At 43.2% G+C, this 18,358-nt stretch overlaps 1 protein-coding gene across 1 annotated transcript; it reads left to right on the top strand.

Moving 5' to 3' along the window:
• Positions 1–171: 171 nt before the first annotated feature.
• acin1a (apoptotic chromatin condensation inducer 1a) lies at positions 172–17,976 on the top strand. Its single transcript, XM_084370109.1, has 18 exons — positions 172–385; positions 2,096–2,161; positions 2,338–2,449; positions 3,821–3,876; positions 4,078–7,110; positions 7,670–7,825; positions 8,021–8,106; positions 11,091–11,148; positions 13,233–13,272; positions 13,549–13,691; positions 13,823–13,963; positions 14,115–14,310; positions 14,672–14,817; positions 15,382–15,489; positions 15,609–15,716; positions 15,801–16,107; positions 16,430–16,530; positions 16,643–17,976. Exons 1-18 carry the CDS (start codon positions 248–250, stop codon positions 16,982–16,984), a joined length of 5,337 nt encoding a protein of 1,778 aa, XP_084226235.1. The 5' UTR covers positions 172–247; the 3' UTR covers positions 16,985–17,976.
• The last annotated feature ends 382 nt before the right edge of the window (positions 17,977–18,358 follow it).

Raw genomic sequence — 18,358 nt, 5'->3', positions numbered from 1 at the left:
AAGCTTGCGCAGATTTTGCGCAATTTGTTGTTGAACAAATAAAAATATCAAAAAAAATTATTTGTGTATAATATGAACAATAAAAACATGTAATGGCACTGAGCGTGTATTTTATTTGTTCTCGGCTTTACACATTGAGAAACATTTGGTTTATTTGATATTTGATTAGGGGGAAGTCGTCGACGATGACGCTGGGTGGAGGAAGGCGTTGCTCGTCGCTCTCGCTGGGAACTGAGAGGAACGGAAAATGGCGGATCTCGAAGACGTTACCCTGGACGGGAGACCGCTCCAGTCTCTTCGAGTAGCGGATTTAAAAGCTGCTCTTGAGGAGAGAGGACTCTCGAAAAGCGGACAGAAGAATGCACTCATTAAAAGACTCAAAGGGGTGAGTTCCGCGGCGAAATACCGGACCACGGTTGCTGCGAGCTAGCGTTAACGATGAGACGGGCTGATGCTCTCTCGAGGGCCGACAACTGAGTATCGTTACTGCCGAGCAGCGTAGTAGAGTTGCCGAGGGTTAACGACTACTAATTAGCTGAAAAAGGCCTTTAATTGCACCGAGCTGTAATGTTGCAGTTTTTTCGTTTCGCAGAAGTAAACCAACCGTAGCTAGACCTGGAGTTCAGTAAACTTAGTGGCTAATCCTAAAGTGTGTGTGTCGGGGTGATGTTGTCCTGTTAGCTCGCTAGCTCCCCGGCTAACGCATTGACTTGAGCGGTGGCCTGGCTTGTTGCTGTGTATAGTTACCATTAACGGTGTCTGTCCCAAGCACTTTGTGTGCATGAGTCTAGCCAAGAGGTTAGCGTTAACGTAGCTATGTATTTAGTAGCTCGACTGCCGTGGTGCAGCTGACTCCGAATTTAAATTTTACGTCAATGCAATTATTTGAATGGACAATGTTCACAGTGTTCCGCCAAATTCAGGAATACTTTTGCTCAAAGTGTATCTCAGGCCCAATAGCTGCTAGTTTGTTTACATTGCGACATGTATTCAATCTTATCTACCCCGCCATGAAAGTTGGGCCATTCTTTCCTTTTTTTACTGGTTTGTCCGGTTAATTACCATTTGTTCGCTGAATTGCGCCATGAAAGCAGCAAGATGTGTTGACATTCGCATTTCCATGTTAAACCCTTATTAGTCCAGTGTAGCCTTATGTCCCCCTGACCTCACATGTGAGATGTAAACTAGGTGTTATTCGGTTACAACATGTAACAGGACTATCAGCTACGTTGTCTGTTACCAAATTTTAGCACCCTAAATATCCCTCTTAAAATATGGAAGTTTTCATAGCACAGCTGGAGACAATTGAGGACTATTGGAACCAAAAATAAGCCACTGACCTCCAACGGTCATGCTTTCCTTTTTGGTTATATTTGACATCACATGTGTTGCTTGCTTTCTCGGCTTATCATTGCCCAAGATGTTGAAGATTAAACCATTGTTGAACAATACACACATATTTATTCTGTGCGCATGCACTGTGATTAAATACAAGGATGCTGCACAACTGACATTTGAGTGTCAGGGCAGCGATGGCTTAAAACATTGAAGTTTTTCATTTAAAAGGTGTAACATTGTAAAACAAGTTAGGTCCAGCAGCTGTTGCTTGTGTCTCTGTCCACATTATTCTCAGTCTGGTCTGCTTTCCACCACAGCCTGTGAATTGCCTTTCAGATCAGGGTCCAATTGAGTCTTATTTATCTTGCCATTTTACTTGTTTCCTTCTGACTAGAGAACTCTACCATCCCATTGTCTTTGTCCTTAAGTATTCAGTTGCTCTCAATTGTAATTATTCTCCATTCTCCAAAGTAAAATTCTCCATACGTACAGTGTAAAGTAAGATAGGCAGTGATGCTGAAAGATATTTGTCCCATTTATTTTGACATGCCAAGGCACACAGGGGATCGAAGTTAACAAAAGATGGAAATATTGGCAGACATAATGAAAACTATTACTGAATATACTGCACAGCAGCTAGGTTGTCATAAGTGACCCATATATTTACATTCAGTAGCACCAGTGCGACCTCTTAACAGCTCTTGAAAAATACCTGCCAGTTATTTGCATTGAATGAATAGTCTCATCTTAATAACAGGCTCTCATGCTGGAGAACCTGCAGAGGACCTCCACGGCTCATGTTGGACTGCAGCCAAACTCACAGGTAAGTGTCACAAAGATGCTTTAATTTCAACGGCTGAAGCCTCTTCATATGTAATGACCTTTTAAGTATAAATGTCAAAGTGAACATTAACACAATTCTCATTGATGTCTACCAAATGAAAGCACAATTGGCCCTGAAGGATTGCATCCTATTTTTAATGGTCTCTCTGTATTTAGATTGGTGAGGAAATGAGCCAGAACAGCTTTATCAAGCAGTATCTGGCTAAACAACAAGAGCTCCTGAGGCAACGTCTGGAGAGAGAGGCTCGTGAAGCATATGAAACAAATGGTAAGTGTTGGTAGTAGAGGGCGACCGATGAATCGGTTTGGCAGATTGATCGGTGCAGATGGGACCTTTTACAAACTATTATTATCAGCTGTACTTGACTCCGATAGTTGATGATAGCTGCGCAGCCTCCACCGACCATGCGGGGGAGTACGTTACCATTTTGCATGGAGGATACGCTGACTCAATCATCATTTGAGGGGCACTACTGCTGCAGATATCCAAATCCTCTCAATCTCCCTCTTCATCGTCATCTAAAGTAAACAAATTGACATAGACAGGTAGCTGCTGTAAGACAGACTTTAATTTATATCAAGTTTTTCAATGTAGACTTTGAGAGACAAATGTTATATCAGAGGTATTTTTTTCATAAAGTAATTCTCCACTCCATGAAATACCTTCCATGCATTACTCTGGCAATTGGGTTAGAAAATATGGGCTAGCATTAAATCTTCATCGGTCCCGTCATAACGTTAAATGTTGGAACTGCTGATTTTACCAGAGGCTGACAATTGTGGCATTCAAGTCATATCTAGTCCTGCATAGCTAGACCTCTCTCATCTGACTCAATTTCAGTTTATTCTCCCGACAAGTTATCTAGTCTTGATCATATAATGCAAAACCACCACCTCCGTGATAGGGACAGGGCACTGAAGGCAGCCAGGCCAGAGGGGAAAAAAACCGTTCTGTTAACGTTACGTTACTTAACACTGTACTTACCAATGTGGCGCGCTCTGTTCGAAATAATCCAGCCACGTATCCATTATCCATTCATGAAATGAAATGAAATCACACACTTTGGGACCCTCCTTAAGACGGGAATATGCACAAACATTAACGGTTTGAAAGATTGGCATTCAACAATCTAACAGGACGCACAACAGGGGCCAGTAATTGTGGCCAGTTCAGCCACAGAACAGTGCATCGTCCATTGTAAATGGAACAGATTCCAACAATGTAATCCACTAAATCACATGCAACACTGCAACAGTGACAGCAACTTCTAGCTTTTCAACTCATATTAAAGACTGTGTCCTGTTCATCTCTAAAGCTATCTGTTTTACTGATGTTACAAAGCCTGTAATTTATAACAAGAGGGTGGGATGGACTAGGGCAAGAGAGGGAGGGCTCTAATGTTCAATTTCAACAGTGTTACAATTAAAAAAAGAAATAAAAACATTTAGAATATGAATAAAGATGACTGTGTTGTACCTGTCCAGATTTCACGTTATGATATCGCCCTTTAAAAATCCACTATCTGCTCGACCTCTCGTTGGTAGAATCCTCAACTGCAACCTAGTAAATGAATGCACACACCTTGGGTCATTGTGATTTACATTTGTGTAATTTTATGTATTTATCTTTGATGAACAGATCAAGAGGACCACTCAGAAGTTAATAACAGTACCTCGTGCCCTCCTCAAGCGCAGGTCAGACATTAATTTCATTTTCATTTCTTTGCCTTTGGTCATATTTTCTAATCTTTTTGTCTGGAGATTCTCTGTGCTCCAAAAGATGTTGCACATTTGAAAGGAACTTGCTGGTAAGAATGGTGCCAGATCATTTACTTGGAAGAAAATTGGTATAATGCTCTGACAAAATAAGTCTCACCTCCCTTCTGTCCTTATCAGGATGTTACACCAGCACTGGCCGAGCAGCAAAAGCCACCCGGCCCCTCTGGTGGAGAGGGATTGTTTGGTGCAGGCAATGAGGGAGAGGCTAACAGGAACCAGGAGGCTAACGTGTCTGGTCCTCCTGCTTCTGGCTCTGTAGCCATGCGTGTACCTGGTGGTGAGCAGCGGCCAGAAAGGGGTTCAGCATCCAACGAAGTAGCCGCTGACAGCGATGATGAGGATAGTGATGATGCTGAGGAGGATGGTGACGATGATGATTGGGACAGCAGTGCCCGGAGGAGAAACCTCAGAGAGCCGGCCAGAGCTCCCACAACCAGAGAGAGGTCTGGAGCATCCTGTCAACCCCAGCAGCAACACATGCCTTCCCTTCTGTCCCCTCAACTCCGCCAGCCAACGCCTCCACCCTCCCCACCCCCAGAGTTATCTTTCCCCTTGCCTGACACCCCTAAACAGAGTCCCCCTAGTCCAGATGTAGCCCCAGCTAGGCGCTCACCCAGCTCCTCCAGCTCTGGCTCCTCAAGCAGTGGCAGCCGCAGTAGTAGCCCAGAACCACAGAGAAGTGGACATGCTGAGCGCAAGCCTGGCCCGCTGACCCTTCTGGCACGTAAGATGGCATCAGAAGGGGCTTTCTCAGGAGCAGGCTGGCACGGTGGTGATGGGGAAGGTGATAGACAGGATAGCAGCTCTCCCTCAGCTACATCATTTCCTGGCAGAGGGCCTCCAGAGGGTCTAGTATCTGCTATCACTCACACAGCCAACACTGCAGGCCATGTGCCATTTCCCATGATTCCAGGCACCAACCAGGGTGTCACAGGAGCACTTTCGGCCCATATTCAAGTACCTGTGAGTGTGCTCAAGGCCACTGCAACAGAAGAGAGGGACAGAAAGAGGGACAATGAGATAGAAAGAGAAAAGGCCCTAGAGTTGGAAAGGCAAGAAAAGCAGAGAAGACTTGAGGAAGAGCGGGAAAGAGCTCTTGCCCTGGAGAGAGAGGAAAGAGAGAGAGCTCTGGAGAAAGAGAGAATTGAAAGACAGCAGGCCATAGAAAGAGAAGAACGAGAAAAGGCTTTGCAGCGGGAGAGGGAACTTGCTCTAGAACGAGAGAGACAGGAGAGGGAAAGAGCTTTGGCTAAAGAGAGAGAAGAGCGAGAGCAAGCCTTAGCACGTGAGAGGGCCCTGTTGCTGGAGAAGCAGAAGGAGCTGGAGAGGCAGAGGGCTCTGGAGCAAGAACGTCTGCAGAAAGAAAAGGAGGAGAGGGAGAAGCGAGAGCGAGAAGAAATGGAGAGAGTGATGGAGCAGGAAAGGAAGGAGAGAGAAAGGGCTCTTGAGCAAGAGAGGTTGGAGAGGGAAAGAGCTCTGGAGGCTGAGAGAAAGGAGAAGGAGAGGATTGAGAGAGAAAGGGCTTTGGAGCAGGAAAGGTTGGAAAGGGAAAGGTTAGAGAGGGAAAGGTTAGAGCAAGAAAGAATAGAAAGAGAGAAAGCTTTGGAGCAACAAAGATTAGAAAGGGAGAGAGCTCTAGAGCAAGAGAGACTAGAAAGGGAGAGAGCCCTGGAGCAGGAGAGACTAGAAAAGGAGAGAGTCCTAGAACAAGAGAGACTAGAAAGGGAGAGAGTCCAGGAGCAAGAGAGACTAGCAAGAGAAAGAGCCCTGGAGCAAGAGAGAATGGAAAGAGAACGAGCCCTGGAGCAAGAGAGAATAGAACGAGAGAAAGCCATAGAGCGAGAGAGACTAGAAAGGGAGAAAGCTCTCGAGCGAGAGAGAATAGAAAGAGAAAAAGCTCTAGAAAAAGAAAAGTTGGAGAGGGAGAGAGCCCTAGAACAACAGAGGTTAGAGCTTGAGCGGAAGGAAAAGGAGAGAATTGAGAGAGAGAAAGCATTGGAGCAGGAGCGGATAGAGAGGGAGAAGGCCTTGGAACGAGAGAGGGAGGAGAAAGCAAGGGCAGAGAGAGAAGCTGCTCTGGAGAAGGAGAGGATTGAGAAGGAAAAGGCAGAGAAGGAGAGGAAAGAGAGACTGGAGAGGGAGAAAGAGCAGGAGAAACTTGAAAGGGAGCTAGCCTTGGAGAAGGAGAGGATGGAGAAGGAGAGGAAGGAGAAGGAGTGGGCTTTAGAACAAGAGAGGGAGAGGGCTCTCGAACGTGAACGGTTAGAGAAGGAGAAAGCCATGCAGAAAGAGAAAGAGGAGCTGGCTCTTGAACAGGAGAAAGAGAGGGCTAGGATGGCTGAAAAGGAGAGGGAGAGTCACCTCCCTCCATCCAAACGTGGCCGTGAGATTGGTCTCACTCCCCTGCCCACTCCTCCCCTCCTTTCTACAGGACCGGGTAGAAAGTCATCGACGGATGCAGGAGAGCCGGAAGATGTCCATGCTCAAATGTCCCGGAATGAAGCAAAGGAATCCGGCCCTCCCATGTCACCGACACCTCAGTCCTCATTCAAGAAGTTCCGGTTCTTACGAGACTCCCAAATTCAGCCTCAATCTTCCTCCACCTCCATGGTTATCAAGCGGCCCCGTAACTTCTCTGATACCCCCCAGCCTCAGGCGTCACCTGTCTCTTCCCCCACCAATGTTGGGGAACGACAGCAGGAAAGACATCAGCCCTCCACTGAACAGGAAGGCCCGCAGAAGCAGACAAAACTGGATGTTATGGCTGGGCTGCAAGGATCTGTGGGGACTCAGTCTGAGAAGGAGACCACTGTTAGCACAGCAGTGGTACAGAGTCCCAAAAAAGATAGGGCCACAAACCTTGTATCACCAGACAAAGAAAAAGCAGATCCAGTGAAGACAGAACAGGTTTCAAAGGAATCAAACAAAAAAGCAAAAGAAGTGGATGAAAGCCAGGGTCTGTCAAGCCCAGCGGATGCTGCACAGAATAGGGGAAGAGATGCAAAGAAGGACGAAAAACAAGCAAGACGAAGATCAACCTCTAATGACTCCTCTTCCTCAGAATCAGATTCTGGGTCCTCATCATCTCGCTCCTCTGGTTCATCCACATCTTCTCAAGAGAAAACATCCTCCACGTCAAGAGGTAGAAGGGTAAGTGGTTTAAAAGGAACCTCTCTCTGTCCCTGACAAACAGCAGTGCCTTTGATCATGCAGGCGTGGTGCAAGTGTTTTCCATACAACAGGAACAGCCTCTTTAAAGGCATTGCAGTGTTACAGCAACATGCGTTCACGAATAACTAGCCCGTCATTCAGACTTACAAATACAATAAGGCAGTCTGTCTCTTGCCTTTGACAGAATCTATGGTTTTAGGTATATTTAGCATTCAGCACAGCATTTAGTTGAATGAATGAATGAAGTAATGACTTTATTTTGAACCCAAAATTAAAACAACATAATAAAAAACAAACAAAACTAACAGTGTCCGAAAACGAGTTGGTAGAAGTAAAACTTTATTACAGTTTTATATATTTTTTAGTTTGGTTTGTGTTTGTCTACAAAACCTGTTATCCTGGTAGTGCCGGTTACATGTTTAACAGAAGGTCAGGGTAAGTGAGAAATGCTAGTGAAAGTGTTTTCAGTAAACTCAAGGAAAATATTTGTTTTTATTCCCAGTGCATAAAATGTTTTTCTCTTGTCTGCCTCTTTTAGGAAGGGAAACCTGAAAGAGATGCACCACCGCTGCACAGGGTGACACTTGAGGCTCAGGCTAAGAGTTTAAAGGAAACTCCAAAAGACTCCCCTCACAAAAGAGAGATGTTTGTAGAGAAAAATGACACAAGTGCTGATGGAAACAGTCACCCCAAGGTCAGTAACTCAAAAGTTAACACACAACATCTGTGACAATTATGTGTATCTTGCCTAAAAAAGACATCTCAGTTCCCAAGAATATAGATTTACAGACAAATCCCCAGATGGCTTTCAACTACTAACACAACTTTGAAATGTAGTACATTATATTCTTGTGCATCTATTTAATTACCTGCCCTTTTAAATCCCCAGAAACCATTCATTGAAGCACCAACCAGGGATGAGACGCAAAGGAAGAGAAAGGACAGCGAGGGAGAGGAGGAAAAGGACAAACAAAGGTCTGCTTTAAAGTCTTATGAAACTCATTCTATATCAGGGCTTTCCACAGGGCATGGTATAGGCATGTCAGTTTTGGTTAATTTTACTTTTTATATCCTGACACCCATTAACCAGTAACCTATTGGTTAATTTTTAAGAAAAATAAAAAATGATGTGCAATTGTTACTTGCCACAATGTTTTTGGCATGATTGTGAACACAGACACAACACAGAACCATTGAGGCCATTGACGTATTATGGAGAAGCTAGACAATGTCGGAGGCCGAGCCCTGTTTGTTCATATGAAAGTTTCTCAGTGGTGCACGAGGCCAAAAAAGTCTGACTTCCTGGGTCTAAAATTACCCGTATGCTCACCTTCTCCAACAAGGCTATCTTGATGCTGGTTAGTGCCTACATTTGTATCTGCCAAAGCTTATTTAGTTGTAACTGAGCCTTGATTAAGAGAGTGCCATCACCTCAATATAATTAATTGATTGTCAAGTTAATTTTTTTTGCACATGCATATGAATAGTCATATGCGGTTATCATTAGTTAGCCACAGTTCATAAACAGTTGCCCATTGGCGTTTATCATACATTGTAACTACTTTTGTCAGGCACAGAGACACAGAACAACCCTGAAAGGGCTAGCAAGCAAACAAGACACAGACACACGAAGAGATGCACTAACCAGCAAGGTTAGCAGGATAGACAGAGAGGGATGCACTGCAAAATAATAACATCAGCTTAACTTTCCTGTTATTTGCTGTGCAGTGCATTCTGGTTGTTGTAGGTTTTCTACCTTTTGAGCAGAGGTACTTTTTTAAGTCTGCATGATGTAAACAGGGTGTCTGACAATAGTCAAGAAAGGTTTTGTTGGATTTATCAACTATATAGCCAATGCTGTGCGTGGTGAACTGTTGCAGCCATTCCATCTGACCTGAGATCAATTACACCAGCCTATCCTTGTGGTAATAAAAGAAACTAGAACTTGAACAGTGCGTTCCTTAATTAAGCTGTTCAACAGCAAATAATGACACCTCAACATGAAATGTTGTGGCACCCCCTTGACACTTAATACTATAGCACTAGCTGATGTAAAGACACATGTTGATTGACAATTTCTTTTTCACATCTTTTTTGTAAATTTCCTCAAAACATGCCAGAATCTTAATAAAAACATAACTGTGTGTGTATGAGAGGTTACTACAGCCTTACATGAAGCCCACCAGTAAAAAGTTGTTGCAATACACGATTGTAAGGACACTTTTCAAATCCTAGTTGATCTACAAATCATCAGTGCCACATTGGCAAAACAGAAACACTGCTATATTCTACAGAAGTTATTGGTTGTGAAGATGAATCTTTCAACAGGACAGTTTTATGTGGATTCTTGCTATATGTTCACCAGACCTCAAGGAACCATATAGCAATATATATCGGGAACCATATAGCAAGAATCCAACACAGAACATCTCTGGTGCTCTGACAGGATGCAGGTTTAGTATGGTCAAAACTGGAATCATTGGCAGACTTTTCTGAGCAAGGCTGTAATAACTGTAAAAACATGAAACAAAAAACCCTCATTGGTAGTCGAGTCACAGTTCTGGACGCCACAATATTTATCTTTTTCCCATGAAAGCGCTGGGCAGTGTGACAATGTTAAAATATTTTGCAGCTATTTGTCTGATGTCAAAATGCTTTGTAAGCTCACTTGATCATTGCCATCACATCATATACTCCCACTCCATCGGAGCCCGAGGATCTGTATGCTTGTGGATGTGAATACAATCCAGCGGTGATAAAAAGGTGTCATAAAAGATGCGGGGTATTGAATTTCCCATCAGGCGATTGATGAGACTGCCTTGAAGCCGGTGTGGCTGAGAAGATGCGGGTCCTTTTTATACACGATCTTTTTTTTTTCATTCGTTGCAACATGGCTGTGCTCCGTCGATGGCTTTAGCTGCCGATGCCGGCCTATGGTTTTCCATACATCGGCTCAGCAAAACAGCAGGCGAGGGTTTGTCCGTCGCAGGTTTTGGTTGACAGCCGGTACGGACATGAACGCGTTCAGAGAGGAGTAGTCTCTGGTGAGAGGAAGGTAGGAGGGAGGGGAGAGAGAGCGCTCGCTGCGACGCAGTCGTTTTAGCAGCAGCCGTAGCCTGTATGCTGCGTTTTAACCGAGTACACTTTGTCTCTTTGCTGTGAAGTTCCCCCAAGTTAATGTAAGTGGGAATGAGTGTTCACGTGTGCGCGCATGAGGATGACATGAGAACGTGAGGCGCGCGCTCGTTTGTCAGGTATTGTGTCGCTGTGGTTGAGCGTTTGATTGTGTGTGAGCGGACTGGGCACGTCTGAAGGAGGACTGCGGTGGCTCTGCATTCATTCACTCCTCTCCTCGCCTCAGTTCTTTGAGCCCCGTTAACAAATTAAGAGCAACGTATTTGTTAAATGGCAGAGTGACTGTGGTCAGCAGCGTGAGATGCTTTTAAGGCGCAGCTATTTTAGCATCTCTCGGTGCCGATTGTGTATCTCCGTAGAGTAGTTTCAACTGCTGAGATTGTTTAATAGGTTTTTAATGCTGCTTTGTGTGTTCAGGGCTCCATGATTTCTTATATAAATGTTAGATGTAGTTATGAAAATAAAATGGTGCTCTTGCATATTTAGCCCATTTAACTACATGTTACTTGTGCTTCACATAATTGCTAATAAATAAATAATGATTTTCATTAAATGCCCATATTTTGACAGAGCTTATGCATTAATATTCTCATATCTTTAAATTATTTATTAGTCTGACTGTTATTTTAAATGGTATTGATGTATTAACCTTTTCACATTTTTCATTGCTTCTAGTTAACTATGCTTTTATGCTGTTGTTATGCCTTTACATTTTTTTTGTTAATACCTGATTCCAACAAATAATTGCATTTTCTTCTCCATACTAATGGTTTGCTCATCTGTTCCCCCTTTTCCTGCCGATATGTGTTTTTCACATGATACAGGCAGGTGAAGGAGACTGCCATGGCAGAGCCAGAGAAGGTTCCAGAGACCAGCGAGGAGGTAAGGCACCTGGAGAACCATGAATCATCTTGGTCCTCAAAGCTGTTGGTAGCGGAGGACTTAGATGGATGAACCCTTTTGAGCCGTTATAGTTGAATTTCTGTGATATGCACAGTTTTATTTATCTCGATACTTACAGTATACACTATTTGATTGTTTATATTCTTTGTAGGAATTATTTTCTTTACATTTAAAAAAATACTTCCCCTAGATGACCTACTGAGCCCTTTTCACAAATGATAGAATGTGTTTTGGAAATTACATTTGTTAATTTGGCTGTTTGTAAAACCTTTGTTGGTGCTGTCATAGGCAGAAACGGCAAGGTTATTTTCTCACTGTGGCTGATATTTAAACCCCAAATGATTGCTTTGTTATAAAGGTGCTCATGCCTCTTCCATTGCCCCTTTTGGTACCTGCATACTACCTCTGCCACTACTACTACTACTACTTCTACTACTACTGCTACTGCTGCACCTGTTCCACTGTCCCCAAGAACCCAGAGTTGACCACAGATAAGCCCCCAAGGCTGCACTGCAGAGGGACACCCCTGGCAACAAAGGCTGCCTCATTTTCATGGATATGGCTTGCAAGAGCTATTGATTGGACCAGAAGATTTAAAGAAGGGGTTGGCTAGTCAATATAGCCCACCTCTCTTAGCCCTTTATCCACTTATCTGGCCATGTGCCCTTACAATCAACACAGAGAAGAGACAAGCAAGGATGTGTGCTCACATGAAGTCAAGGCTGCTGTGAAACCCTCTCAACAACTTGAGTAGTTAAAAGATTGTTTCACTTCAAGACATTTTTAACCCACTCGCAAAGAAATCTGGGATATTATGGACACACCATTTAATGTGGTTGGTGAACTGAATCATGCTTGACAAAGGACATTTTGGATTTTGTTAATCTCTTGGAATGGGATTCAGATTACTCCAGCAAACACCCGTATTGGATATTGAATGCATTTTCAAAGAGGCCAAAGCTTTTATCTGGACACAATGGGCTTGACTTTTTCTATTTGAACTGAAGAAGGACTTACCATTTGGGTCCCTTTCTACAACAGCCATCATCAGATTTTTGCGATCTTTGTGACTCTGTGTATGAACTTACTGTGCCCCAAACACAACTGAACAGTAAAATGAAAATCCTGGATTTGTGCGCACAGTGACTGTTGACAACATTCAACATCTGGTCTCCAGCTCATTGGACTCATTGTTATAAGAGCCTGCCACGTTTTTCAAAGGACTAATGCCAAAAACACCTGTGGATGACTGCTTTGGCTAAAAGCATTTCAAAGCCCCCTAACGAACTATCGAAACCATCCTGCCAGCCAACCAGCTTTCAGATTTCCATCCAAACATCTCAGCCACCTTTGATTGGACCCTTGTTGCCTAGATACAGTACATGCAGTCGTGATTGGGCCATATCCAAACCAGTAAGGATCAGGTGTCAGTGGTACCAGGGAATAAGTAGACGTTTATTCACTGTTACATTTCATGTTTAGTTCAGTCATACTCTCTGTAGTCTTTGCTGGGAGAAGCAGATTTTTTTTATTTTAAAAATGTTATTTATTTGTGGCTACCGCAGTTTAATCAAATGGTTCTAAATGTCTGTTTTATGACCTTTAATCTTAGCTGACGATTACTTCTGTGAAACTGATTGGAGTTGGGGAGTTGTCTACTCAGACACAAAAGTTCTAAAATAACATTTTAGCGCTGGAATTTAAACTGCAGTATTTCCACTAGATCCCTGTTTGTGTGATAGAGACTGCAACTACAGTTTACTCTTCAAAAGCAAGTTATATAAGATAATCAATAGGTGTAGATTATCAAGTAATTGTGAATGGTATGCTTATGAATACCAGTACAGAACTTAACACAGCTCGGTGCCATTCAGTAGACTTGACTTTGAAAACAACTTTGCACAGCAGTTTCTATCATTCACTCTCTCAGTCCCTACCTGTCCCCCTTCTATTATTGTTCCTCCTTTCCTCTAACCTGTCCTTGACCGTTGGTCTCCACCCATAGTGTCTGCCTCTCACCTCTCCCATGTATCTTGGGTTGTTTTTATCTTCTTGTGTTTCAGACACCAAAGGCCTTCTCAGCTCGTAAGATCTCTCTTAGCAGTGAGTACACCCTCCTGACTTACTGTCCACTTTACCAGCATTTATAACTGATCATTAATACATAGTGTATGTATTATTGGCATTATTAGTCTAAGCTTGTGAACTCAACATAAATAAAACTTAGCAATAGAAATGTGGATTCATGATAACCATGATCTGTATTTAAAAAATATTTGTCCTGAACACTGTTGTGTGCATGGATTTGTGATGTCATGGATGCTTATACTCAATATGACATGTGCCTGAGGACTCTTTTTTTTTTTCTTGTCCTACCAGCCAGTAAATTGTCCCCAGGCACTGGAAGTGCAGAGGGCGAGCAGGAGTCTGGAGCTGCAGCAGGTCGCAAGAGGAGATGGGGCTCCAGCACGGCTGTCACTGCCAAGAAACCCTCCATCAGCATCACCACAGATTCACTCAAGGTATTTGCAGCATAGTAAAAATGATATTATGTTGTTGATGTTAGTAATGCTCATACTTACTGCCTCCATCTTCTATGATGAATATCACAGGCCCATTTATCTTGTGTATGATCTGTGTTCTTTGCCCTCAGTCCCTGATCCCAGACATCCGGCCACTTGGCCAGGAGGCAGTAGTGGACCTGCACCCGGAGGAAGCTGTCCTTTCTGGGGCTGAGGATGAAGACAGGGAGCGCTCAGACCAGGACCTTCAGATCCGACGCACTGTCACACAGGTTGGTCTACAACTCTTAACTTTTTCACAGGAATGACAGGTTAGGAACTTTCACTAATGTGAAATGTAAAGTGCTCCTCATGAAAGTTTGAGGTTACATAGATGTTATAATCAGGAATTGTGATGTGTCGATGTCTTCCTTCTTATTGCAGGTGGTGCACTCTGAGAGTCAGGAAAATGGACAAAAGGAGGCAAAGAGGAGTAGACATGAGGAGTTGGAGGAGGATGATCTGCGGGCAGATGGAGAAAGGACAAGGGAGCATGAAGAAAAGTTGGACACCCCATTTTCTGGAGCCATGGAAACCCAGTCTCCATCAGATACCAGCCATGATGTAGAAATTAACACTGGTAATGAATCTGTCACAACATGGTCTTTATCTAGCATTGAAATTGTCAAATTGAATTCCTTAAATTTCACTTAAAAGTGGTTTTAACTGTAAGTCTGTACTTTGTCACTCTTTTTATTATTACACACCAATAGGTAATAGGTAATACCTTACTGTACTTTTAATGTTGCATTTAAATCCAGTTTTCTCCAATGGTATAGAAAACAGGACTTGATTTCTGTTGATTTAAAAAAAAGATTTACAGAAGTTGTTAAAAATGTAGGTGTCTTTACATTATAAGATATATAATTTAATATAATATAATAGTAGTAATGGAGATGCCATGTTGACTGATGTCCTCTTTTTTTTTTTTCTTCCCCTAGTGAGCCCTGGCGACACCCTCATTCGTCGCTCCATCAGCCAGCAGAAGACAGGAGTTTCCATCACAATCGATGACCCAGTTCGTACAGCCCGGCAGCCCTCGCCACCTCGTGGCAAAGTCTCCAATATTGTTCACATTAGCAACCTGGTGAGAGAACACTGCAAACTGTACATTATTATTAACATTGATACTAAATCAGTGCAGACTGTATCCAGCACAGATAGATAAAGCAAGCAAACAAGTGGTGTAACTGATGTTAATGCTGGGTATTTATGGAGATGTTGCCTCTGATTGCAGGCATATGCTTATAAACTGACCCAGCTCTTTATACTGAACAAACAAGCATGTTTTATGCAGTTTTAAAATGCCCGGTCCAAACTGCCCACTTGAGCAGTGCCTGTTTGGCAGTACGTCAGTCATATTGATATCATACTAGCGTTTCACTACAGTTTTCATGTGTATATCTGTAGAATATGCGTTTGAGCTGCAGCAGTTCAGTGATGCAGTGTGGACCGGGTGTTGGATGCTTTTTGTTTCATCTTTTAATTATTCTCATGGAAAGACAGAAATCAATCACTTACTTTGAAGTATGTTACAGGCAGTATACGTTTGATATTTATTGTTTCATAACATATACATGCTTGGTTGCTTAAGCTATGATTAGTTGTCTATTGGAGTGTCATGATAAGTGCTCTGTAATATTTTGTGTAGGTGAGGCCGTTCACTCTGGGGCAGCTTAAGGAACTGCTCAGCAGAACTGGCACCCTGGTGGAGGAGGGCTTCTGGATCGACAAAATCAAGTCTCACTGCTATGTCACAGTGAGTTATTATGAGCATGTATTTTCTTTGATATTTTTGAATTTCTTTGAACCAGACTGCTTTTGACCTGTGGAAGATTCTTCTGTTTCACATGGAGCTGTCCTCTTCTCTGTCTTTAGTACTGTAGCTCAGATGAAGCAGTCGCTACACGGGCAGCTCTTCATGGAGTGAAATGGCCTCAGAGCAACCCAAAAGTCCTTAGAGTAGACTTCTGCCAGCAGGATGAGGTAAGACCATATTATTATCAGTCTGTTTTTCTCTTACACCCGCACAGTTTAGCCATCTGTAGCCTGAGCATCTCTGTTTTCTAGCTGGACTTCCACAAAGGCTTGGGTGTAGCCGACAAACCTGGAGCAGAGGAGCAGGGCCCTGGCTCAGGCCGTGGTCGAGCATCAGGCCTGCCCTCCCTCCTCCCAGAGCGAGACCAGTGGGCTGAGCGAGAGCGCGAGATGGAGCGCCGGGAGAGGGCCAGAGCTGAGCGCGAGTGGGATCGCGATAAGGTCAGAGAGTTTGGGAAACCTGGAGAGGAGAAGGAGGGTGGTCCCCGGAGGTCACGCTCCAGAGAGAGACGACGCAAAGAGAGGGGGAAGAGTAAGGAGAAGAAGACTGAGAAGAAAGGTATGAGATGCACACATGAGATGTAGACTGTATTCACTTTAGGTAAAAAAAAAAAAAAAAAAAAATTCAATACTGAGAAGGGTCAAAACAATTAGTCTTTAAGTTTATGGAAAATTAATCTGCAGATATTTTGATAATCAGTTATTTGTTTCATGATTGATTCATTCAATCTGTTTTTCTTTTTTTAAAAGTTCCACATTCAAGATTTTGCAAGGATTTGCAGTTTTTTCTACTTATGTTATAATAATTTGAATATGTTTGGTATGATAGAAAAAAACTAGAATAATCGTTGTATCCTTAATATTATGCTTTTTTTCCACAGACAAAGCTGCAGAGGATCCTCCTGCAAAGCTTCTTGATGATCTGTTCCGCAAAACTAAAGCAGCTCCTTGCATATACTGGCTTCCACTTACAGAGGAACAGGTGAGACATGAACCAGTTTATACTCTTTGCTTGCTGCTTTAAATGCATAACTTTCAAGTACATGGCCTAGATATCTAATTTAAGTCTTACTCTTTTCTCTCTTTTATTTTAGTTTGTTCAGCGGGAAGCTGCCAGAGCAGAACGGACGAAGGAGCGTGAGAAACGGAGGAAGGAGCAAGAAGAGGAGGAGGAGAAAAAAAGGGAAGAGGAGCGCAAGGAGAGGATGAAGGCAGGAGGCGGCGCAGCTGGAGAGCGAAGTGAGGGTGAGAAGGACAAGGACAGAGACAGAGAGAGGGACAGAGACAGAGACCGAGGCAGAGACAGGGACAGGGAGAGGGAGAGGGAGAGGGACAACGACAAACGCAGGGATGGCTACCGTAGGCCTGGGGGGAGTGGGGCAGGCGGTAGCCGACGCTCACGTAGCCGCAGTGACCCGCGAGAAAGGCGGCGTTAATGGCCAATCAACTGATGGAACTGTCCTAGAGACCACCCTCTTCCATTTGCCTTTCACTACATGTACTTTGTTACAACTAAGACCCAACAGAGGACCAACTGATGTCGTCACCATCTCTCAAATTGTCACCTTTTTTAAAGCACATCTACACCTACACACAGTCATGCTTAAAGGGGACCATGATTTTTTGCAGTGTTGTTTCCCAGAGTGCTGTACGTCTCGCTCCTGTCAAGGTTTGGTATATTTTCTTTATATGTTTGCCTCTCTTTTATTCTTTGGGTTTTTGTCTTGACGGCATAGCAGTATGGCACGCTGGGTAATTTTAATAATTTCCCCCCAATGTTCCCCATGTGCCCCAAGTGTAGGTGCCAATTATGATTTGCTATCAATCATCGTCACGTCTGTGTTTCAACAGTTCTGCAGTTTGGATGAGGAATCCTTTTGTTGCTGCATGTAGTCCAAGGCTATCCTTGCTAGGCCTGCCTAAAGAGAAAATGCGGCCTTGTGTGCAGAGGCTTGCACAAATCTAAAAATATTGGAAAACGTGTATTTGGCATTTTGTACAGACATATAAAATAACTAAAAATTTAAATGGACAATTTAAATGAGGCAGCTCTAGGGTATTTTTGGACAGGTGTGTAAAAACTACTAAGGCAATGCAGTGTTCTCTCCCTTAATTTAGTTAAGAGATGAGATGATTCTCTGGGGGGGAGGGAATCTGTCTGTCACACCTGACACAAGTTATGATTATGTCCTCATCATTGATTCTCTTCCTCCTCCCTCCTCTTCCTCAAGTTCTCTTACCCTGTAGCGTCAATACAGGCCCAAGAGGCGAGGTTGCATTATGACTTTTCTCACCAATGGTTTTAATATTGTTTTTTAATCATTATTTTATCATTTTAGTACCAAGCTTTGTTTTTCGTTTTTTTAATTTCTTCTTTGAGTACGCCTATCAGTGGTGAATGTACAAATAATAAAAATTGAAATTTGAAGTTATTGTGACGTTTCTTTTCCGCTCTCTCTTCGGATGGGGTTTGTCGTGTAATGTTTTCATTGCTCCTGGGAATGACGGCTCAAAATAGTAACGCCTTACTAGTTACTGGGAATAGTTTGGGTTCAAGCTAAAGGTTCAGTCTACAATGTGCGGTTACACTTGGAGTCCACAAGGTGTCAGCCACACCACATTACGACCTGGGTCAGTCATAGCATTGTCACAAGGAGAATGACTTGAGGCACTCAAGTTACAGCTAAGAATATAAAAAGAAGAGAATGCAACAGTAAGAATGCACTTATCTGCAATTAACTTCTACTCTCTTTATATTGGAAAATCCCCCTTTCCCTCAATGCCATGTCAAGGTGATGACCAATGACACC

This window comes from Pagrus pagrus, assembly GCF_965226575.1.
Source record: "Pagrus pagrus genome assembly, chromosome: 12".
Lineage (NCBI taxonomy): Eukaryota > Metazoa > Chordata > Actinopteri > Spariformes > Sparidae > Pagrus > Pagrus pagrus.
The sequence above is the reverse complement of the archived record's forward strand: the minus strand, read 5'-3'. Positions and strand labels throughout refer to the sequence as shown.

Excerpts from the sequence above, each read along its gene's own strand:
- acin1a (XM_084370109.1), top strand. The coding sequence starts at position 248 with ATGGCGGATCTCGAAGACGTTACCCTGGACGGGAGACCGCTCCAGTCT. Across the intron at positions 8,107-11,090 it reads GAGGAAAAGGACAAACAAAG|GCAGGTGAAGGAGACTGCCA; the intron begins GTCTGCTTTAAA and ends CACATGATACAG. Across the intron at positions 16,108-16,429 it reads GAAGAAGACTGAGAAGAAAG|ACAAAGCTGCAGAGGATCCT; the intron begins GTATGAGATGCA and ends TTTTTTCCACAG.